Genomic DNA, 22,623 nt, shown 5'->3' with positions numbered 1-22,623 from the left:
CCCTGGCTTTACACACACTGCCTTGGGAACAAAACCCTATTGTGAAGGAGCTAGGAAGGAGAGGCCGAAAGAGGAGGAAGGAAGCTGGAAGCGAGGCTTTTCTTGGGAAGGAAGGAAGGAGTAACAGAAAAGGTAGATTTGATCCACATACATTATATACATATGTGGAAATGTCACAATAAAACTTTCTGCACAATTAATTACACTAATTTAAAAAGGAAGGAAGGAGGAAAGGAAGGAAGGAGGGAGAGAAGGAAAGAGGGAGGGAGGGAAGGAAGAAAGGAGGGAGGGAAGGAACATCCAGGCATTAAAAGGTGATGATGTGGAGAGAGGGTTGACTAGCATGGAAAACACAAAAATCTCTGGACACCCAAGTAAGATCTATCTTGAGTTTTATGAGGAACCTCCATACTGACTGTCATAGAGGCTGCAGGAATTTCCATTCCTACCAACAGTGTATGGGTTCCTTAAACTGAAATAAAATAATGATCATGAGGATGAGGCTGAGATCTAAGGACTGCTGTCCAAGCGGGCCCAAGCAGGGAAATCTGTGAGACTCTTATCTCCAATTAACCACCAAAAAACCGGAAGTGGCGCTGTGGCTCAAAATGGTAGAGCACTAGCTTTGAGCTGAAGAGCTCAGGAACAGTGCCCAGGCCCTGAGTTCAAGCCCCACAACCGACCAAAACAAATTAACAATGAAACCTACTAAGAACTGTTTAAAACTAGGGTGAGGAAGTGGGCTTAGGAACAGATAACAGAAAAGGGAATTTGTTTCACATACATTATACACATATGTGGAAATGTCACAATGAAACTTTCTTGCGCAATTAATTACACTAATTTAAAAAATGAATGATTGGGAGGAATATAAAGATGCAATGCCTGTGTGCATCTGATCATATAAAATAATATTTATCAAAATGAACTCCAGGAAATGGAAATGAGTTTATTTTTCCTTTGCAGCTGTTTTTGTTTTTGTTTATTTTGATCTTGTTTGTTCATTTACCTGTTTTTTTTGGGGGGTAGAAGGGGAGGCACAGAAATGGAGGGACAATGAGTGAACAAATGCAGCAGTGGTCCTCACTAGACACTATGTGGAAAGTGAACAATACAACTTGTGGACCGGGATGGAAAGGGAAAACTGGGAGAGAGGGAAGGGGGACACTATCCACAAGGAAGTCCACCGTTTTGTGTGTTCGCTATGTTCTAGGATGAGGGAATGCCCCACTATAAATCTAAACTTCCGACTCCTCGTGAAAAGCAGAGATTTCTAAGGCTGAGCCAATATCATATCCAGCTATCCAGCTCCTGCCCGAAGCAGAAGGATGACTTTTATTGGATATAAATTACACCTCAATAAATTTGATTCCTCCAAAATCCCCAAGAAGGGAGGGGTTGCATTTGGTGGCTGTGGACAATAAATCACAAGCTGAAGTTTTATTGTTCTGAGAACAGACAGAAGCAGAGTGCTGCAACCTGAGGAGAGAAGGAAAGATGGAACAGGAGAGGGAGGCTTAGCATTTTCCTGTCTTCCAGTTCCCCTTCCTATCTGTCTCTGGTGCCTTCCTGGTTTGTCTACAACCTCCCTTTATCCACCCTATGTCTCCATGTCTTCTTCCGTCTCACTCCCTATGAGAAAAACCAGCACAGACCTCCCCCCTTCCACTTTCTCTCCTCCCCCTCTTCCCCTTTCTTTCTTTCTTTCCATGCGTATTTCACTTAAGCAACAGAAACTCATACGGTAAAGGGAAACCTTCATGACGTCAGATAATCCATTTCATCACCTCTATAAATAGAGACACGTGGAAGGTTCTCCAGAGTGCTCAGAGTTAACTTTAGGAAATGTCACCAGAATCAGACCTCTTCAGAATCGTTTGGGAAACCTTTCTTGCCTGTCTGGGCCCACCTACTTTGCCATCTCTCTCCCCCCTCCTCCCCTCCTCTGCCTCAGTTTGGGGAGCTTGCTGCAAGCCCCCCTTTCCCTGGTGACTCCCCCTGCCTCCCCCCCACCACTGGAGTGGGGATTAGAACCCAGCTCCACAGTCACCCTGAATCATCAAGTCCAGGCCGTGTGGGCTGGCTTGAGACCAGGGAAGAGGGGTGGAGCTGAGGCTTCCCACCCTGGTTTCCTTCCTCCTTCCTCACTGCATTTAACTGTGAAGCTGTTAAGTGTCATTAGCCCAAGCGAACGGTGGATGAAAGCATTCTCCACCAGGGAATGGCCCAGGCCTGGCCAGGACAGCCCAGTTAGCCACACGGGAGGGGACAGGTGGGGTGGCTGGCCCTGGTAGATGGGAGCAGATGAGAGGACAAGCAGCTAGGTAGGCAGCAAGACAGCAGACAGACAGACAGACAGACACAGAGAGGAGGCAGCGAAGACACAGGTGAGGAAGAGGCAGACCAGGGAGGGTCATCCAGGACAGGGGCAGGATAAGATGCAGGGGATGGGAGAGGGGGAGATTGAGGGAGCAAGGGGGGACAGAACCCTGAAGGGCTGTCTCTGAGATTCCCTGTCCTTTCCTGCAGGCCTGCCATGAGGCCCAGAGCCTTAGTGTTCCTGGTTGTTCTTGGTGAGTTATCTGGGCAGGGAAGGGTGGGGCAGGGGCTGGGCCTCCTTCCCCATAAGGAGGGCACAGGGGCTCACCCCATACCCCCACGGACCCCAGATCTCAGGCCCTGCCTGTCTCCCTGCACCACCTCAACCTCCTCTCTCTCTCTCACTGGAGTGTGTCCTGTCCCTCTCTTTTGAGACTTTCTTTCCCTTCCTTCCTTCCTTCCTTCCTTCCTTCCTTCCTTCCTTCCTTCCTTCCCTCCTCCCTCCTTCCTTCCTTCCTCCCTCCCTCCCTCTCTCCCTCCTTCCTTCCTCCCTTTCCTTCCTTCCTTCTTCCCTCCCTCCCTCTCCCCTCCCTCTCTCCTTCCCTTCCTTCCTTTCTTCCTCCCTTCCTCCCTCCCTCCCTCTCTCCCTCCTTCCTCCCTCCCACCTTCCTTCCTTCCTCTTCTTTCTTCCTTCCTTCCATTTTCTTTCTGTCTCCTCCCCCTCCTCCTTCCCTCCCTCTGTTTTAGGCACCTCTCTCCCTCTACCCCCTGCTTTCTCCACCCACAATCCTCTGGGCTTGCCCCCCCCCCATGTCTCCTTCCAATCTCTACAGCCTCTGCTGCTGAGCCAGGCGCCAGTCAAGCCGACCTGGAGAAGATTTTTGACGGGGTGGAGTGTGTCCGGAATTCTCAGCCATGGCAGGTGGCGCTGTTCGAAGGGAGCAACCTGCGCTGTGGGGGTGTCCTCATTGACCCCGACTGGGTTCTCACAGCGGCCCACTGCAAGGGCAGGTGAGCTGGTGCACACCCCATCCTGGGATGGGCAAAGGTGGGTGGTGTGGGGGGCGGGGCCTCCTGACAGGTGTCACTTACCTGACAGGCCTGGGGTGAGGAAGCTGGTCCAGCAACAAGAGTCAGGACTTGGAGCAGGAGGAGGAGGAGGGGGAGGAGGAGGAGGAGGAAGAGGAGGACTTCCCCAAGAGTGGGCCTGGGGTGGAGCAGCATGGGGGAGGGCCTGGATCTCACCCCCCTCCCCTTCCCCCTGTATCTTTCCTTCCCTGTATGAAACCTGTCTCCCCCCTCAACCCCAGTCTCAGCTCAGAGGTCCCCACACAACTCTCCTGAGCCTTGATGGTCCCAAGTTGCACAAATAAGCTCCTTTCTGGGACAGATGCTCCGGGGAGTCTTGTGAAAGTGGGGGGACCAAAAGCCAAGGGATGGAGAAGATGGGGCACAGGCAGAGCCAGGGCAGCACTGGCTACATGAGGGGTGAGGCAGAGGCATCCTGGCCCTCCAGAGGCCCACGGCCCTGCTGTGCAGAAGTAGAGAGAGCACCCCAAGTGGAAAGACCTAGATATGCAAGGACAGACTGACTGGGAAGGAGCCGGGGAGGGGGGCTACCTGTCACGGATCCCCGGTCTCCCCCAGCAGGTACTGGGTACGTCTCGGGGAGCACAGCCTGAGCCGGCTGGACTGGACCGAGCAGATTCGCCGCAGCACCTTCTCCATAACTCACCCCGGCTACCAGGGTGCCCTGCAGAGCCACGACCATGACCTGCGGCTCCTGCGCCTAGGCAGAACTGTCCGCCTGACCCGCAGTGTCCAGCCCCTGCCCCTGCCCACTTCTTGTGCCCCTGCTGGGACCCAATGTCACATCTCAGGCTGGGGGACCACCAACCAGCCATGGAGTAAGGGAGCACTTGAGCCGGGGGCTCAGAATGGGGAAAAGTCTGGGATGGCCAGTGCAAGGTGAAGAGATGTGACAGCAGTGGCATGTGGTGGTACATGCCTGTAATCCCAGCTACTCAGGAGTGGAGGCAGAAGGGTTGTGGGTTCAAAGCCAGTCTGGGAAAAATGAGGGAGATCCTGTCTCTAAGACAAAATACAGACCGGGCACCAGCAGCTCACAGACTGGGCACTGGCAGTGGCTCACACCTGCGTCCTACCTACTCAGGAAGCTGCAATCTCAGGATCGTGGTTCAAAGCCAGCCCGGGTAGGAAAGTCTGTGAGACTCTTATCTCCAATGAATCACTCAGAAAAATCTGGAAATGGTGCTGTGGCTCAAGTGGTAGAGCACTAGCCTTAAGCACAAAGAGGCTCAGGGACAGTGTCCAGGCCCTGAGTTCATAGCCCCAGCACTGGCAAAGAAGCAGAAGCAGAAGCAGAAGAAGAAGAAGAAGAGGACGAGGAGGAGGAAGTGGAGGAAGTGGAGGAGAAGGAGGAGGAGGAAGAAGAGGAAGAAGAAGAAAGCCAGGCTCATGCCTGTAATCTTAGCTACTTAGGAGGCTGAGATCTGAGGATAATGGTTCAAAGGCAGCCCGGGCAAGAAAGTCTGTGAAACTCTTATCTCCAATAAACCTTTAGAAAACCAGAAATGGCGCTGTGGCTCAAGTGGTAGAGCACTCACCTTGAGCTGAAGAGCACAGGGACCATGCCCAAGCCCAGAGTTCAAGCCCCATGACCAACCAAAAAGAAGGAGGAGGAGGAGGAGGAGGAGGAGGAGGAGGAGGAGGAGGAGGAGGAAGAGGAGGGATAGGGGTATAGCTCAACGTGAAGAGCAGTTACCTGGCATGCTTGGGGTCTTGTTCTTGGTCTCCATTGACAGGGGTGGGTGGGGAGAGTATGAAGGGGGAAGGAAGAGGGGAAAGGGCCAGGGCTTATACATTAAGAATCATGGTTTGGGGTCAGAGGTCATGGTGGACCAGTCTTGGGAATAAAGAGGTTAAGGCGTTGAGTATGCAGTCAGATCAAGGATGCAGTCAGAATCATGATGTGATGTCAGGGACCTATCAATGGTGTTAGAGGCTCAGGTGTCAGAGGTCCCTGGAAAGCTGAGGCCCTGGGATCCAGTCGTTGGCACCACCTGGTCAGAATCTGAAGATATCAGGATGTTATTTCGTGTCTGAGGGGGCTGAGGTTCAGCTTCAGGGAATCTACAATCAAATGAATTAGGATTGGGAGACATTTTGGAATTGGGATGAAGAAAATCAAAGCTTCCAGGGCCAGGCAGGGTGGCTCCCACATGCTACCCTAACAATAAGGAAGACAAAAACAGAGAGCACTGTGTGGCCCAAGGTCAAGAGTGGGGGGAGGAGGGGTGGATTGTGAGACTTAGTAAGCAAGCTGAGCCTGAGCTCCCACTATGAGAAAAGATCTCGATTGAGGTTGGCCCCAGACCAAAACTTGAAAAGTAAATAAAGAATAAGGAAAGGGATAAGTCCAGTGGTAGAGAGGAAGGAAGGAAGGAAGGAAGGAAGGGAGGGAGGGAGGGAGGGAAGGAAGATTTAGAAGCTGTAGAGCTAAGATCCCAGGTGGAGACAAGGCTATGAAGTCTGGAGACAGGAGACATGCCGGGAAGCTGGGATCATAAGGAAATGAGTTTGGTGGTCAAAAATTAAGAGGCCAGCCAGTAGTGATCTGGGGTCAATGGTTACAAAGACATCGAGTCATCAAGCTGAAACTTAAGGGGGATGGGTGTTAGGGCAGGGGGATGGATTTGATTGGGCTTCTTTGGGGAGCATGGATGGGACTCTATGACACCCATCTTCCATCCCCTAGGCCCATTCCCAGACCGACTCCAGTGCCTCAACCTCTCCATCGTTTCCAGTGATACCTGCCAGGCAGTGTTTCCTGGGAGAATCACAGACAATATGGTGTGTGCAGGCGGCCTTCCGGGGAAGGATGCATGCCAGGTGAGCAAAGGAAGACTGTGCCCCCCAGGACCAGGACTGAGGAGAAAGGAGGAGGCTGAGAGCATGTTAGACAAGACAAGAAACAGGGTCAGGGGAGAGAGGTGCATTGAGAAAGGCAGGGAGTCTGAGAATAAAGAGAAGAAGAGACAGAATTCAAGGAAAGATGGGGGAGTGGACCCAAAATACAAGGGATGGAGAAGGGCAGAGAATCTGCCAGGATCTGGAACACAAGATGAGGATTAGAATCCACAGTCTTAAGTTTCCTCTATACAATCCAGCTCCAGAAGATTCTATCCCAGACCTCAGTCTGAGATTGAGATTGGGGAACAGAGACAGGAAGAGTGCAGTGGACTGTTTCATCCCTGATCCTGTCTCCTTGCCCTCTGGGGTATCCCACAGAGGAAGTTGAGCTTTCTTTCCTACAGCCAGGGAGCCAGCCACGGCCCTGAACAAAGCCCTCTATCTGGGATTGGTCGATGGCAATAGTGTTCTCTCTCCTGATTGGCCAAAGCCCCAGTCATTGTCTATGCTAACACAATTCTGCCCTCCTTCCCTCTGATTGGTCACTGAAGGTAGTATTCTCTTCACTCATTGGACAGAATTGCAGTCACTGTCCTGAATTAACCTTCTATGCTTTCCTCTTAGAGTCCTGCCTTCCTTCCTTGGGATTGGCCTCTAGGGGCAGTGTCTTTCCTTCTATCAGTGGTTGTCATTGTCTTCAGGTGTGCTCTTTTCATGAGACCAGGCTTGGAGTCGTCTTCAGCAAGGGCCTAGGGGTGGGCTGGGCATGGGGGAGGAAACAAGTGTGGGGATCTGTCCCTTATCCCCCCAGCGCTCTGCCTTCTGTTTTCTAGGGTGACTCCGGGGGCCCTCTGGTGTGTGGAGGCGTCCTTCAGGGCTTGGTGTCCTGGGGTTCCGTGGGACCTTGTGGGCAAAAAGGCATCCCAGGAGTCTACACAAAAGTGTGCAAATACGTGGACTGGATCATGATGGTCATGAGGAACAACTAGCCTGTGCCACACATCCAAGGACCCCTCTGAGCCTCAGATCCCAGACCTCTTCTCCTCTGATGCTCTCAGCCCTACTCTTGTTGAGCTGGGGAAACTTTTGGGGACCTCTGAGTCCAGGCATCCACATCCCTTCTGGTACTTGGAGCTGGGTGAGCTGGATATGGTCTGGAATAAATGTCATATCAATGAAGAATGGGCCATGTCTGTCTCTTTGTCCTTAGATGATCTGAGGTCAGAAGGAGGCCTCATACAATGCTTGATAAGAAATGTACTCATTATCTTGCCCATGTAATTGTAACCCCTCTGTACAATATTTTCATAATAAAAAAAAGGAGGCCTCACCAGATAGCAGATAACTGGGGGCCAGGGGTGGAGCACTCGCTTTGAGTTCAATCCCAGTACCACACGTGCACGTGCGTGCGCGTGCACGCACACACACACACACCTTTCAGAAGATATCAGAAAAGAAGGAAGTTTCTTCAGGGAAACAGAGTAGAAAAAATTACTTCCAACAATAAAATGAAGGGTGTTTTTCCTCTGAGTGTGACAGACATAGTACTCAAAGTACGTAAAATTTTCAATGGCTTGAGAACTAGAAAAGGAAAAAAAGAAAGAAAGAAAACTGTTTGCTCTGAATTACTAAGTGAAAATTACAGAATTTGACTGGGCAGGATGGCTCACACCTGTCATCCTAGCTACTCAAGAGGCTGAGGTCTAAGGATTGAAGCCAGCTGGGACAGAAAAGTCTGTGAGACTCTTATTTCCAATTAACCACCAAACAAGCCACAAGCAGAGCTGTGGCTGAAGTGGTAGAGTAGCAACCTGAGTTCAAGTCCCATTATCAACATAAGAGGAAGAAAGATGGAAAGGAAAGGAAGGAAGGAATTTTGGATTTAGCAAACTATAAAACATTTTCCCCCATAACCAATGTGTGCCAAGCATACATTGTATTTAGCAGGTTTTCATAGCCATTGACTTTACATATCTGCAATAGTCCAGGTTGGAAAGCACGACACCTAGGTCTTGGCCTCTTGTTCTGGCTCCACCTTGTCTTCAGGGATTTGAGGATCACTTCAGGGGCACTGGGGGTGAGAGGGAGGCAGAGCCTCGCCTGCCGAGCCTCGCTCCTCTAAGCCTCACTGGGCTGGATCTTTCCAGCACTTTCCTGCAATCTTCATCCCACCCCCACCTTCCCCCCCGGAGGCAGGGCCGGCAGCCCCATCTTGCAGATGAAGAAACTGAGCCTCACCGGGGTGGAGTCCCTGCCCCACGTCAGTCACCAAGGTAGGAAGAGGCCGAGCCGGAGTTTGAGGTCAGAGCCCAGGCCTACCCCGCCTTGTTCTGCATCTGGTGACGGGTGACAGAAGAGTAAGCTCCAGGAACAGATCTGACCGAACACAAACAAGCCGAGAGAAGTGGGGATCCGCACCCAGATTTCCCAGATGAGGAAACTGAGGTGTCTGAAGGATTGGCAGGCATCGAGCCGGGTTCACCCAGCATCGAGTAAGTGCACAGCTGACCCAGATGTCTGGTGTTGGAGGCCTGATTGGGGAGGGGGGGGACAGGGAGGAAGCCATAGAGAAATGAGGTCCTAGAGAAAAGGGGGGGTTGGAGGCCTCTGGGGAGGGTTCATCTCCCTTCCCTGGGCCTTGGCTCTCACAGGCCTCGACCTGTCTCCCCCTCCCTCCCGTCCTGCCCCTTTGCCTGGCAGCAGTCCCACCTCTGTGACGCCCCAGTTCCCCCTGCATCCACCTTGGAGAGGAGGAGGCCAGGGATCGTCTGGGTCTGGGCTCTGACCAGGGAAGGGCTGGGCAGAAGGAGACACACAGGGACCTCGGTGAAAAAGATTAGCTACAGTCCAAGGAGCCAGAGAGGGATGGAGAAGGAGAGAGACAGAGAGATGGAGACTGACTGACAGACAGAGACTAAGAGAGAGACAGAAACAGTGAGAGAGAGAGAGAGAGAGAGAGAGAGAGAGAGAGAGAGAGAAAAGAAAGAAAGAGGAGACACAAAGAGGAAATAATAGGGATAGAAACCTAAAGACAGGAAAAAAAAAAGATCACACAGAGAGGACGACAGTAAGACAAGCAACGAGAGGGAGGCAGAGTTGGGAGAGACAGGCAAGAAAGAGAAGGCTGTCCACCCACAAACAGGCGGACACAGAGTAGAGGGGTTTAGAGAGGCCACAGAGAAAGGCAGGCAGCTGGGTCTCAGGGCCCTGGCCTGGGGAGGGCCCCCTAACACCCTACCCCCAGGGCGATAAGGCAGGGCTTGGAGGCCAATCAGCCTGGGCCCGCCCCGGGCCACCCCCTGCCCGCCCTCCCTCCCTCCCTCCCTCCCTCCCTCCCGCCCGCCTGCCCTCCCTCCCGCCTAGTGCCTGGTGCTCCGACACAGCCTGCCAGCAGCTGTCACCGCCGGGCCCCTAGAGCTCCAGCCCCAGAGCCTGTGAGTCGGGAGGGGAGGGAAGCCCCCTTTCCAGGAGCCTGCCATCCTAGACATGGCCCATACCCCTCTCTCCCTCTTCTCTGTCTGGCCCTTCTTAGTTGGTGGGGTGTCGGGTGGAGGGGAAGGGCTTTCTACCTCTCTGTGTGCCTGCCACTTCTGACTACCTGCCCCTAAACTTGATGCCCTCTGACCTCAACCCCAATGACTAAGTCCAGCCCTTTACCCCACCCCCGCTGGCCAGGGCAGCCCAGGGCACCGGCCCTCCCTCCCCCAGCCAGCCCCACCCAGTTGTGTCCATCTGTCCTTCAGAGGACCCGGGGTTCAACCAGGAGGAAGGGAGGAGAAGGGGTTTGGGACCCCCAGCCCCACACAGAGCCCCTCCTTCACTGGGGACAAGACTCACAGGCTCACAAAAGTGGGGGGATTACTGAGTGGTTGGCCCCCTGCCCTCCCCCTCACTGTCCCACCCCCAAGCCTGGGACCCGGCTGGGTCTTATAAGCCAGAAAGAAGACACCCCTCAAAATGTGCCCAGGAGGCCCCTCAGCTGACTGAAACAAGGCCAGCCTAAGACTTGCCCCACCAAGCCCTTCCCAGCTGCTTTTCAACACCCTCCTTGGCATTCCGGAAGCTTCTAGCTTGGATCTTGCTCCCCCCCCACACACTCCCTGCCTTTCCAAGGCCTCTTGAAAAGTTTAAGATCTATGTTAAGGTTTGGAGATTGTCTGCAGGGGCTTCTTGCCCCAGTCCTGACTCTCCCCGGGGGAAGCCGGCAGGGAGACAGGAAAGGCCATGGGTGATGAGCCCTCTCTTCCTCCTTGTTCCCAGAGGCACCCGGGGCCTGCCCCGCCCCCCTCCAGGCCGCGATGATTCTCCAATTCCTCACTCTTGCTCTGGTGACAGGTACAGGGGTGGGGGGATGGGGTGGGCAGGGTCTCCCCCCCTTCCTATCCCAGCACAGCTGAGGCTCCAAACACAGGACAACCCATATGATGTTTGCATGGTGACAGATAACCCTGGGCTATACCAGACAGCCCCCCCTTACCATCAGAGGCAGTCAGAGGGAACCCCGAGGGCCCAGGAAATGGGGGGGAGGGGACATGGGTCACTGGAAGTACTCAGGACCACCATTTACTGACCCCACCAAGATGGAAATGCTTCAGGTCTTTCCTGCCTGGCCACAGCCTTCCAGCTCACCAGGTTGAGACTCTCGGAGCACCCACCCTCTCCATCCCTGGCCACCCTGGACTCTGAGAGTCCTGGAGCTTCTCCTCTTGTCCCACCTAAGGCCCTCCTTCGGTCCCCACCCCTGCAGGGCATGTAGGGGGAGAGACCAGAATCATCAAAGGGTACGAGTGCAAGCCTCACTCCCAGCCCTGGCAGGTGGCGCTGTTCCAGAAGACGAGGCTCCTCTGTGGGGCCACCCTCATCGCCCCCAGATGGCTCCTGACCGCAGCTCACTGCCGCAAGCCGTGGGTGCGGGGGCTGGGGCGGGGCTGGGAGGGGGCGGGAGCCGGAGGGGTGGGGAGGGGGTGGTAGCAAAAGAAGTTGGAGATGGAGCCTGGGGTGCAAGCAATGGCACACTGAAGATGGTGGGCTGGGGGCTGGGGGTTCCCATGGGCGAGAGGTTTGGAAGAACCCTGGGTTCTAGAAGGTGTCATTTCCCCCCCTTCCAGTGCACCCCCACCTTTCCGTCTCTGACCACATCTCTCCCACCTCAGCCGTTACCTGGTCCTCCTGGGGGAGCACAACCTGCAGCGGCAGGACGGCTGTGAGCAGAGGCGGATGGCCACCGAGTCCTTCCCCCACCCTGGCTTCAACAACAGTCTACCCAACAAGGACCACCGCAACGACATCATGCTGGTGAAGATGACATCGCCAGCTGTCATCACCCACTCCGTGCGGCCCCTCACCCTGTCACCGCACTGCGTCGCCGCCGGCACTGACTGCCTCATCTCCGGATGGGGCACCACGTCCAGCCCCCAGTGTAGGGGCTCCGGAGGGAAATGTGGGGGGGGGGAGGGAGGGAAGGGGTGGACATAAATGTGGAATGACACAGGGCACCAAAGGACCCTCCAAGATGAGATTTAGAGGGACACAGGACAGGGTACTGGGGGGACATCTGTTAGTGAGATCAGACAAATGAAAGATCCAAAAGTCAGAGCTGAAGAGGGTGAAGACAGAGAGGAAGGGGCACTGTGGTCATGCCTGTAATCCCAGATACTCAAGACACAAGACAGGGAGAATTGCTGTTCCAAACCAAGGGAACATATGAAATCAGGTGTGTTGGTGCTTATCTGTCAGCCCAGCTATGTAGGAGGGTGTAGGTAGAAAGAGCCTATTCAAAAACAAAAAGAAAACAAAAGAAAAATTTTAAACACTCATGAAAGCAATAAAGGTCTTCAGACGTGGCTCATGAGATACAGCACCTGCATGACAAACAGAGGGTATGAGTTCAAATCTAAGTACCAGCAAGAAGAGAGATGGTTGTGATATGTGATCCCAGCACTGTAACTCCCTAGTATAAAGTCTCCCGGAAGGGCCTGGCCTCTCCAGATTGCTTTTCTTCTCTAGTAAATGAGAATCCACACAGCCACCAGCAGAATTAGAGTAGAGAGAGCCACAGAGGGAATGGAATCAATCTATTCCTGTTGCCATTGCTACAAGCAGAGAGATGAACCGGCTGCAGGAGCAAAGGCCCAGGGAGGAGAGGCAGGGTCCCTCGCCCACCCCTGCCCTGTCCGTGCTGTCTGTCTCCACAGTGCACCTGCCTCATTCCCTGCGATGTGCCAATATCTCCATCATTGGACACAAGGAGTGTGAGAGCGCCTACCCTGGCAACATCACGGACACCATGCTGTGCGCCAGCGTTCGGAAAGGGGGCAAGGACTCGTGCCAGGTGAGCAGGCTGGGCCCAGCCTCGCACACCTCCAGCCCTAGCCCCAGCTTTGAAATCTACACACAGCCACAGCCACAGCCCCAACCTCGACCCACCCATTTCCCATTGATATTCCCCACCTGAATGTGATCGCTGGGCCCATGAGCACCCCCACGTCCAATCCCAGCCCCAACCACCCCCAACCTACCACCAGCCCAAGGAACAGCCCTGTCTTCTGTACCCCACCTCTGCCGCCACCCATCTGGGTACCCCCTCCTTTCCCCTGACTGGGTCTTTCTCTCTCCTGCCTCTGCCCAGGGTGATTCCGGAGGCCCCCTGGTCTGTGACGGGTCCCTCCAAGGCATTATCTCCTGGGGCCAGGATCCCTGTGCAGTGACCAGAAAGCCCGGGGTCTACACGAAAGTCTGCAAATACGTGGACTGGATCCATAAGACGATGAAGAACAACTAAACCATGAGATGATGGAAGGACAGTTGCCACAAGCCGGCTCCTTCCGTGTCTCCCTTGTTCGCAATCCAATTTCAGTTCTTTCTACCCATCAGAAACCCTAAGCCAGAGCCGCCTCCCCACTCAGGGTGCTGCTTCACAGCTGTCAGCACCCCAGAGACCTGGGGCTTTAGAGTAAGCTGTGATTCTGGAGTTAACAGTGGTTATTTTGTTCTGTGTTCTCTTTAGCCCCAAGGATAGTTCCTGGAATTAACCAAAGTTTCAATAAAATAATGTCAGATGAATGAATGAATGGACTGAGTGCTTATTATGGGCGGGGTCTGGGCACTGCTGGCTCCCGTTGGTCATCCTAGCTACTTAGAGGCCTGAAGATGGAGGCTCAAAGTAAGCCAGCCTGGGCAGGAAAGTCTGTGAAACTATTTCCAATGAACCACAAAAAAAACCATAAGTGGAGTCGTGGCTCAAGGGGTAGAGTGCCAGCCTTGAGGGGAAAAGCTAAGGGATAGCACCCAGGCCCTGAGTTCAAGCCCCAGTACACACACACACACACACACACACACACACACACACACACACACACACACACACACACACACACCAAAAGAAAAATCAAAACTACATGAAATCAGAAATGTAACTTCTTGACACAAATAATGCAGATGATCAGGGCGACTGTAATAGAAAGCAAAACCACAGGCAGAATATTGTTGTCACAAGGTGTTTGATTGAACAGCTGAGCTCCACCACCTCTAAAGTTACCTCAATTCTTTGTTTCTTATTTATCGCTTTCTACCCTGTCACCCTTTGGTGGTGCTAGGGTCTGAACCATCAGAGCCTTCTGCAAGACAGGACCTCTATCACTTGAGCCATGACTCTAGCCTTGTTTTATTTTTCAAATACCGTCGTAAGTTTTTGTCCAGGTTGGCCTGGACCTTAGTCCTCCTGTTTATGCTTCCTACGTTACTGGTTCCCATCAATTTGCCCAGCTGATCATACGAGATAGGTTGCTGACTTTTTCCAAACTTGGGCTGGTTTTAATCCACCATCCTTCTGATCTCTGCTTCCCAAGTAGCCAGGATCACAGGTGTGAGCCACCACACCTGGCTTTAACTCAGTTCTCGATGGACTGAATGTTGCCTGAGTCGTCTAGGTGCTCTGCTCATCTTCTGGGCTTGGTGGCTGGCACGAGGAGGAAGAGTCCAGAGCTGAAACTAAGGCCTTCTGGTTGTTGGGTGGACTGTCTGTGAGTCATGTCCTTCCTGACCCTTCCATCCCTCACTCAAAAGGAGGGAGGTGGCCATAGTCATGTTGATACCCTTGCAGCCCAGGCCTCCCGTGATTCACGGGCCTGTGCGTCACCTGGAGATACAGGTGGTAGGGAGGGTGTGAGGCGGCTGCACGCAGGTGTGATGGCATCATCGTCCCTTGGCATGCACAGGACTGGCCACTGGGACACAGGTGGCCCTGTCCCATCCACAGAATGCTGTGCCCCTCCATGCCCCTCCTGGGTCCCCTTCCCGCTCCCTCATGCTCTGTCTCTTAGCTTAGGCCTCTCTGCCTGCACCACAGCCTCCCCCCCTCTCTGCCTTCCCCCCCAACTCCCCTTCTCTCAGCCTTGGTTCCTCTCAGCCATGGGGAACTAGTCTCTGCTCTTCCCTTTCCCTGAGCTCTCAGCCTCCCTCCCTACTCTTCTGGATTCTGGCTTTTCTCTCCCTCTCTTTCTCCCTCTAACTCTCTCTCTAGTTCATTTCCTATCTAAGTGACCATCACCATCACCCTTCCCCCACCACCCAGATCCCTGGAGCCTTGGAACACCCCCCCCCATCCAGTATCTGGGATCCACATCTGGGAAGACTTCTGGGTAGGGTTCCCCACCCCCCAGAATCCAGCTCCTCAAAGGCTATTTCCGGGGGAAGCCAGTATTCCAGGGCCCCGCCCAGGACAGGAATCTGAGGCCCAAGTTGGGTGCCAGCCCCACCCACGTATAACTGGGGAGAGAGAAAGGGAGGGAGGAGGGAGTCCCTGGGGGTAGGGTGGGGAAGCTTCCGGGATCTTGAGGGTTAAAAGGGAAGATCTGGCAGGGGTCTTGGGGCAGAGGATTCAGGGAGCCCACACACCGCAGGGCTGGGAAGCTCTGGGTCTCCGCCCTGCTCTCTTATTGGCGACTCCAGGTGATGCCGTGCCCTCTCCTGGCTGGGGTGGGGTGCCCCAGAATGGGTGGCGGACCCTTGGGCCAAGGGCAGGTTCCTTGCTGGTGCTTCGATTTCCCTATCCGCAGGATGGGGAAGTCCCTCATCTGGGAGGTCTGGGAAGAGCCCCCCCACTGGCTCAGAGCCTTGGCCTCCACCCCATCCCCTGCCGTGGGGGTGAAACGGGGGGCCTGGGCGCGGCCAACCGCCAGTCCGGGCAGCCAGGGCACAGAGAGAGCTGGCCTCAGGCATGGGGAGGACCGCAAGGTGCCGGGAGGGACCTCAGCGGTACTGCACTCTGCAGGCCCTGGCGCGGTCTTAGCTGGGCTGGGGCAGCCCAGGCTCAGCAGACAGGGCCCCCAGAGGTGGGGGGAGTGTCTCAGGAGGAGCATCTGTTTTATCCCTCTCTGCCTCCCCAGCCCAGCTCCTAGTCATGAAACCCCTGCTCCTCTCCGCTGGCCCTGGCACACAGGCCCTGGTGAAGCTGCTGTTGCCGCTACTGGTGGCACAACTCTGGGGTGAGCTGGGGGACAGAAGACAGAGGACGGGGGCAGGTGGACAGGGGATGGGAAATACGGGGACAGAGGACTGAGGACATGGGGCAGGGGAGCAGAGGACAGGAGACAGTGGACAAGGGACGGGGGGACAAGGGGACAGAGAACAGGGGATGGGATGGGGGCAGGAGGGCAGGGGGACAGGGGATAGGAAATACAGGTACAGGGGACTGAGGACACGGGGCAGGGGAGCAGAGGACAGGAGACAGTGGACAGAGGACAGGGGACGGGGGGGGGGAGAAGGATAGGGGGCAGGGAGCAGAGAACAGGGGACGGGATGGGGGACAGGAGGGCAGGGGGACAGGGGATGGGAAATACAGGTACAGGGGACTGAGGACACGGCGCAGAGGAGCAGAGGACAGGGGACAGGACAGGGGGCAAGAGGACAGGGGGACAGAGAATAGGGGACAGGATGGGGGTCAGGAGGACAGGGAATTTGGGCGGCGGGAGCGCTGGGATTGGAGAGGGGGCGGGAGCTATCGCCGATTCTAGGACCCCCGGCCCAGCCCTCGAGCTCACGGGGTAGGGAGTGGAGGATAGTGGGTACAGGGGCTCTTCTAGCTCCATCCCTGGGTGTCCCGCCCCACGGAGAGCCCGTCCCTTCACCGCTGGGACCTCTGCTTCCCCGCGGCGTTTCTCTCCTCTCATTCTGACCCTACTCCTCACTCCACCCTAGATTGTCCCGCCCAGCCCTCCCGCTCTTTGGCCCTTTCCCCTTTTCCTTTGCTATCTGATGACCCCCACCCCTTTTCTCGCCCAGCCTTCTAATCCACCGGCCTCTGGCCACGCCCCTTTATCTCACATTCCTTCTTTCCCCGCCCCCTCACCTCCAACCATGTAGCCCCGCCTTGTCTCCGCCCCCTCCTCTGTCACTCTGCCTTGTCTCCGCCCCCTCCGCTACCGCCCCGCCTTGTCTCCGCCCCCTCCTCTGTCATTCTGCCTTGTCTCCGCCCCCTGTCACTCTGCCTTGTCTCCGCCCCTTCTGTCGCTCCGCCTTGTCTCCGCCCCCTCATCGCCTCTGCGTGTTCTCGCCTGCTGTTTTCTCAGGCTGTTTGCACCCCGCTACCTCTCTACTGTGTCCTGGCCAACCTGTCCTGTTTCTGCCACGCCCCCAAGTCTCTCCGCCCCCCACTCACACGCCTTTCTCCTCCACCCACTTCTCCCCTCCCTCGGGTTCCTGCTCGTTGCCCTTAGCCGATCCCAGGCCCAGCCCTCGCCCCTGCTAGCTCTGACCTCTGCCTCATCCCCTGTTTCTCTGCAGCTGCCGAGGCGCTGCTCCCTGGAAACCTCACGACCCCGGACGCAGCGGCCTTGGGCGCCCCGTGCGCGCGTGGCTCGCAGCCCTGGCAGGTCTCCCTCTTCAACGGCCTGTCCTTCCACTGCGCGGGCGTCTTGGTGGACCGGAGCTGGGTGCTCACTGCCGCGCACTGCTGGGACAATAAGTAGGGGTCTCCCCGGAGGGCCATGCTGGGGATGAAGGGCACACTCCCTGAGACACGCCCCTGGCGGACACGCCCCGCCATTGGATGACACTCCCCCTCAGACACGCCTATTGGATGACACGTCCCCTAAGGGCCCGTCCCCAGAAAGCCCATTGAATGACACGCCCCCTGGAGGCCACGCCCCCGAGGGGCGGGGACGCGCTGCGCGGGTGGCTGAGCCCGGCCGCCTAGTCCCAGCCCGGCTTCGACAGCAGGGGGCGGCGCGGGCCTTCCCGGTGTTCCCCGCCTGGCTCCTGGTTCCCTGTGGGCGTGAAAGGCACTGAACGAAGCACTGGCGCTCTAAACTAAAACAAGCCCCCATCCCGCCAAGTCCCCGCCGGGGAGGCCGGGCTGCATCCCCGGGGTTCGCAGCCACTCCTGACACCGGGGTTCCCGCCCCACCCCGGCCCGACCCCCCCCCCGCGCCCCTCCTGGGGACCCAGCCCTCCAAGGTGGATTTTCTCCCCCAGGCCGCTGTGGGCTCGAGTCGGGGACGACCACCTGCTGCTTCTCCAAGGGGAGCAGCTGCGCCTGGCTTCCCGGGCTGTCGTCCACCCCAAGTACCGCCGGGGCCCGGCCCCGGTGCTGCCCCGCCGCACCGACGACTACGATCTCATGCTGCTGAAGCTGGGCCGGCCTGCAGAGTTGGGACCCCGCGTGCAGACGCTGCGGCTGCCGCTCAGCTGCGCCCGGCCTGGGGACACCTGCCACGTGGCCGGCTGGGGGACCACCGCCTCCCGCAGAGGCAAGAGCTGGGGCCCAGGGCTCAGGGGCAGAGCCTGGGCCTGGATCCCCGGGTCTGAGGGAGGAGGCTGGGCCTGGACCCCTGAGTCTGAGGGAGGAGGCTGGGCCTGGGGCTCATCAGGCACATTCCTCTTCAGTGAAGTACAACAGAGGCCTGAGCTGCTCCAGGGTGACAATCCTGAGTTCTAAAGAGTGTGAGGTTTTCTATCCGGGAGTGATCTCCAGCAACATGATCTGTGCAGGACTAGACAGAGGCCAGGACCCTTGCCAGGTAGGAGCTGACCTCAAAAAGGTCTCTGCCTTGCAGAGGGCGTGGAGGGGGGGGGACTGCTGGGAGATGATGGAGAGATGGCCCAGGATGGCCCACCCTGCCCCACCCCACCCCCCCTTGCCCCACCCCTACCTCACACCCATGTTCCACACATTCCTAGCAGATGCCCCGTCCCTTCTCCTGGCCCTTCTCCATATCCCGCCTACCATGAGCCACAGCCCCAACTGGAACCCCAGCACACCTCCATTCTCCCTTCCCAGCCCCAGACCCCCAAGTCCTCCTCCTCCCTCACCAGTACACCCCCAACCTGGTCCCCAACTCCCACCCAGCTGAGTCCCACTGCTGTTGAGACCCCACCCCTTCCATCCTGTCCCTCCCTGGATGGCAGGGGCAGGTCCCACCTTCGCTCTCTCCCTGCAGAGTGATTCCGGTGGCCCTCTCGTGTGTGGGGAGACCCTGCAGGGTGTCCTGTCCTGGGGCATGTACCCCTGTGGCTCCGCCCAGCACCCTGCCGTCTACACCCGGGTCTGCAAGCTGGTCCAGTGGATTGAGAAGACCATACGCTCCAACTGACCCCTCCACAGCCCCCACAGCCCCCCCACGGCCCCCACCTCATACCTGGGAGCACCTGCCCCTCGCTCCTCCTCCTCCTGCCCACAGGAGCCCAAGGGCAGACAGTCAGTGTCATTTGTCCAGAGAAGCAAGAAAGCAGATAGTCTCCTGGAAGTTTCTGGAGCCATGACACCATGGCTTCCTCTACCGCTCGCTGCTGTATGCCCTGGGACAAGCTAAGGCCCTCTCTGAGCCCTGGTTCTCCCCCTTACAAGACAGAGACCATGCAGTGCCCATCTCTTAGCCACAGTGTACGTGAATCTTTGTAATGATTGGGGAATGCTGAAGGCAGGGAGCCACAAGCATGGAATAAACGTTACCTGCCCACGAGGGCCTGTAACTATGTAGGGGATAAGGGCGTGGCAGTCTTCATTCCCAAACATCTGCAGTCCCCAAGGGCTGATGGGAAAACCCTGTCCCTCACTCCCCAGTGACGGGGTCCAGACAATGTCTCATTCCTGTGTCCTAGCCAGGCTGGCTGGGACTCTCCTGGTCTCCCCTCTTGGCTTTCATGAGGCAAGGTGCCAGCCTTGAGAACAAAATAAGGGAAATTGCCCAGGCCCTGAGTTGGAGCCCCAGGACTGGCACACACACACACACCTGTAGTTGGTTTATTTTTAATTTTTCTGGGATTCTCCTCCCATGGACACTGTCTCTATAAGTATTTCTCTCCTGGGAGGGATGGGAGTGAGGTTACCCACAGAGCCCAGGCAAAACTAGTAGGCAGCCCCATGTGGCCTGATGAGACTCTTGAACTCCAATGAATGAGCAAAGAGCTCAAAGTGGAGCCATGGCTCAAGTGGTTGAGCACCAGCCTTGAGGGGGGAAAATAGCTAAGAGAGATCACCCAGGCCCTGAGTTCAAGCCCCAGCACACACACACACACTCTCTCTCTCTTTCTCTCTCTCTCTCTCTCTCTCTCTCACACACACACACACACACACACACACACAGAGTCCACCTGCTTTGGTGTACTCTTTCCAACATCTGTTTTATGTGTTGTTGTTTTTTTTGTTTTTGGTTGGTTGTGGGACTTGAACTTTGGGCTTGGAAGCTGTCCCTCAGCTCTTCAGCTCAAGGCTAGTGCTCTACCACTTGAGCTACAGTGCCACTTCTGGTTTTCTAGTGGTTTATTGGAGATAAGGAGTCTCACAGAGTTTCCTGCCCAGGCTGGCTTTGAACCCTGATCCTCATATCTCAGCCTCCTGAGTAGCTAGGATTACAGCCTGAGCCATGGGCACCTGTAATCCAGCCCAACATCTGTTTGTAAAGCAACTACTGTATGCAATCCCAGCAGGGTTTGGGAGGGGGTGGGGTCAGGGGAAGTCCGGTGTCTGAGGTCTGAGCATGAGGTCTGGGCGATGTCTCCCTGGGCTGGCTCTTCCTCACCCAGTCTCCAACAGCACACCCAGGAAATGTCAGGCCCGCATGCGTAGCAGCCAGCTGCATCATCCGGGCATCAGAAACAAAAGAGGCGGGAAATGTGCTCACTGGATTTCTGCACTAAAGCGATCCACCAATTCTCTTCACTCCCTCCATGGTGTTTACTGACTGGGTGCCAGTCACCACACCCTGTCCTCAAGAAGCTGCCCATCAGGTTGTGGAGATGAGCAAGCCATACATTCTTGTCATTCAGGTCCCTCTACTCAAGGGCCACTTCCTCCAGGAGACCTTCATGGATTGCCCTGGGAAAGGAGGATGGCCAATAATCTCATTTGCTTATTTCTTTCTGTCCTTTTCTCCTTTTTTCCTCCTCCTCCTTCTCCTCTTTCTTCTTCAGCAATACTGGGGATTGAATTCAGGGTCTCTTGATTTCTATATAACCACTCCACCACTTGAACCACACCCTCAGACCTTTTGCTTTTAGTTGTTTTTGTTGGTTGGTTCCACATAGAGTCTTCTGCTAACTTTGCCCTCGCTTGGCCTCTGCCTCTGCCTCTCTGAGTACATGCTGGGTTTATAGACACGTGCTGCCATACCCAGCTCATTTTCCAGAGAGGGTCTGGCCTTGAACTTCCATCCTCTTGTCTCCATTCCTGGAATGGCTGGGACTGCATGCACAGCTACGCACAGCTGTTTATTTCTTTTGTAGTGCTTATTACAGCTCAAATTATCTCATTCACCTGTTTACCTGATTATTGTCTGTATATCCCCGTCCCCACTCCCACCCCAGCACCCACACAAAATCAAGGCCGGCAGAGCTGTAGATCCTTGCTCACTGCATTTTTCTAAACACTTACCCCAGTGTCTGGCACAAAACACACTGAGGACTGGCCTGGAACACAAATGCGACAGTGTTGTCACAGAGGAAGTACCAGCCATACCTTGGAGAGTCAGAGAAGGCTTTTTCACAGGAGGGGACATTTGCATAGGGTTTGAAAGGTGAGGTTAGAGTTCACCAGCTAGAGAAGAAAAGCTTTTCTGTCACTGATATGTGGCCTTGAGCAAGTGACCTGAATGTTCTTCCTACCATAATTTCTCCCTCTGAATTAAGCAGGGTCCAGCCCCTGGTCTCCAGGACTTTCTTGTCTGGAGAGGGAATTCACGTGGCTGTGGGTGGTGGGTTCTAGAAAGTTCTGTGAGATTCATTTATTCAACATTCATACGTGTCACTCTCCTCCCCTCTCCTGGGGTCCTGGGATGGATCCCAGAGCCCTGAGTACCCTCAGTAAATGCTCTCCCGTTTGGTCCATACCCCTAGCCCTTTCATTTATATTTTGTTTTTGAGGCAGTTTCTGAGCTGGCCTCAAACCTAAGACCCTCCTGTTGTACATCCACGGTAGCTGGGGGTACAGGCATACACTACCTACCCCTCGTCTTGCAAGTGCTTCATAGGTGTCCATTCACATGGTCCCTCCACACTTTTGACAGATGGAGTGACTCAGAGAGATCTGAGGTCTTGACCTAAGTCACAAACCAATACAGAGCCAATCAAGAGCACCAGACACAGGTGGTCCAGTCCTGGACAATATGGTCCAAACAGCAAAAGTGGACATAACTGAGGGTGCCTAGTTAACCTTTGCCTGGAAAAATCAGAGAAGGCATCTTGGTGGAGGGTTATTTAGGTTGGGTCTTGAAGGATGAGTAAGAGTACGTCAGAAAAAAGAAGGATATGGAGAAAGATGTTCACTCATTCAATTAACATCTCTTAAGGACTCCTGAGAGCCCTGCCCAGGACTGGGTGATCCTGGGGACACAGAGATGAGTCAGACCAAGAGCTGGGAAACATGCAGCCAGTGCACTCAGGAATTGGCAAAAATCTGGAAGGATTATTAACAGAGAAGGTAGGGGGAAGAGCAGCTGTTTATGCCTGTAATTCCAGCCACTTGGGAGGCTGGGATCTGAGAGGATCATGGTTCAAAGCCAGCCCAGGCAAGAAAGCCAGTGAGACTCTTATCTGCTGTGAATGGCAGAAAGCTGGAAGTGCAGCTGTGGCTCAAGGGGTAGAGGGCTAGCCTTGAGCAAAAGAGCTCAGTGGTGGTGCCCAGGCTGTGAGTTCAAGGCCCAGTACCAATACAAGATGGAGGTGGGGAGGGGGTACTTGGTTTCAAGTGGGTACACAAGCACCAGGGTCCTTGATGGGAGGGGGCGGGGTGGAGGTGCAGAAGGGACAGATGGTGGCAAGTTTGGGTCAATCTTGATTTCTCCTCATTGTAGGCACGGCCTGGGTGCTGGTGGGAAGGGGCTCCCTCCACCCAGGACAGGGGTTGGAGGAGGTGTCCTGTGGATCAGGGCGCTCTTT

The 22,623-nt window shown here is 55.4% G+C and overlaps 3 protein-coding genes across 3 annotated transcripts; all 3 read left to right on the top strand.

The window, feature by feature from the left end:
• Positions 1 to 2,536: 2,536 nt before the first annotated feature.
• On the top strand, positions 2,537 to 7,241 carry Klk12 (kallikrein-related peptidase 12). Its single transcript, XM_013027602.1, has 5 exons — positions 2,537 to 2,573; positions 3,153 to 3,330; positions 3,970 to 4,226; positions 6,098 to 6,231; positions 7,086 to 7,241. The coding sequence occupies exons 1-5, from the start codon at positions 2,537 to 2,539 to the stop codon at positions 7,239 to 7,241; spliced, it is 762 nt and encodes a 253-aa protein (XP_012883056.1).
• Positions 7,242 to 10,550: 3,309 nt separating this feature from the next.
• On the top strand, positions 10,551 to 13,214 carry Klk11 (kallikrein-related peptidase 11). The gene is made up of 5 exons (XM_013027730.1): positions 10,551 to 10,587; positions 11,000 to 11,156; positions 11,406 to 11,671; positions 12,447 to 12,583; positions 12,881 to 13,214. Exons 1-5 carry the CDS (start codon positions 10,551 to 10,553, stop codon positions 13,031 to 13,033), a joined length of 750 nt encoding a protein of 249 aa, XP_012883184.1. The 3' UTR covers positions 13,034 to 13,214.
• Positions 13,215 to 15,141: 1,927 nt separating this feature from the next.
• On the top strand, positions 15,142 to 19,229 carry Klk10 (kallikrein-related peptidase 10). The gene is made up of 6 exons (XM_013027750.1): positions 15,142 to 15,201; positions 15,639 to 15,737; positions 17,035 to 17,215; positions 17,725 to 17,999; positions 18,136 to 18,269; positions 18,690 to 19,229. Exons 2-6 carry the CDS (start codon positions 15,653 to 15,655, stop codon positions 18,840 to 18,842), a joined length of 828 nt encoding a protein of 275 aa, XP_012883204.1. The 5' UTR covers positions 15,142 to 15,201; positions 15,639 to 15,652; the 3' UTR covers positions 18,843 to 19,229.
• The last annotated feature ends 3,394 nt before the right edge of the window (positions 19,230 to 22,623 follow it).

This window comes from Dipodomys ordii, unplaced genomic scaffold (assembly GCF_000151885.1).
Source record: "Dipodomys ordii isolate 6190 unplaced genomic scaffold, Dord_2.0 Scaffold105, whole genome shotgun sequence".
NCBI lineage: Eukaryota > Metazoa > Chordata > Mammalia > Rodentia > Heteromyidae > Dipodomys > Dipodomys ordii.
This window is presented reverse-complemented; position numbering and strand designations above follow the sequence as displayed.

Bases quoted from the DNA above. Each gene is read 5' to 3' on its own strand.
- Klk10 (XM_013027750.1), top strand. From the start codon at position 15,653: ATGAAACCCCTGCTCCTCTCCGCTGGCCCTGGCACACAGGCCCTGGTG. The intron at 15,738-17,034 runs GTGAGCTGGGGG...GTTTCTCTGCAG, and splicing joins ACTGGTGGCACAACTCTGGG to CTGCCGAGGCGCTGCTCCCT. The intron at 18,000-18,135 runs GCAAGAGCTGGG...ATTCCTCTTCAG, and splicing joins GACCACCGCCTCCCGCAGAG to TGAAGTACAACAGAGGCCTG.
- Klk11 (XM_013027730.1), top strand. From the start codon at position 10,551: ATGATTCTCCAATTCCTCACTCTTGCTCTGGTGACAG. The intron at 11,157-11,405 runs GTGGGTGCGGGG...CTCCCACCTCAG, and splicing joins GCAGCTCACTGCCGCAAGCC to CCGTTACCTGGTCCTCCTGG. The intron at 11,672-12,446 runs GTAGGGGCTCCG...CTGTCTCCACAG, and splicing joins CACCACGTCCAGCCCCCAGT to TGCACCTGCCTCATTCCCTG.
- Klk12 (XM_013027602.1), top strand. From the start codon at position 2,537: ATGAGGCCCAGAGCCTTAGTGTTCCTGGTTGTTCTTG. The intron at 3,331-3,969 runs GTGAGCTGGTGC...CTCCCCCAGCAG, and splicing joins GCGGCCCACTGCAAGGGCAG to GTACTGGGTACGTCTCGGGG. The intron at 4,227-6,097 runs GTAAGGGAGCAC...TCCATCCCCTAG, and splicing joins GACCACCAACCAGCCATGGA to GCCCATTCCCAGACCGACTC.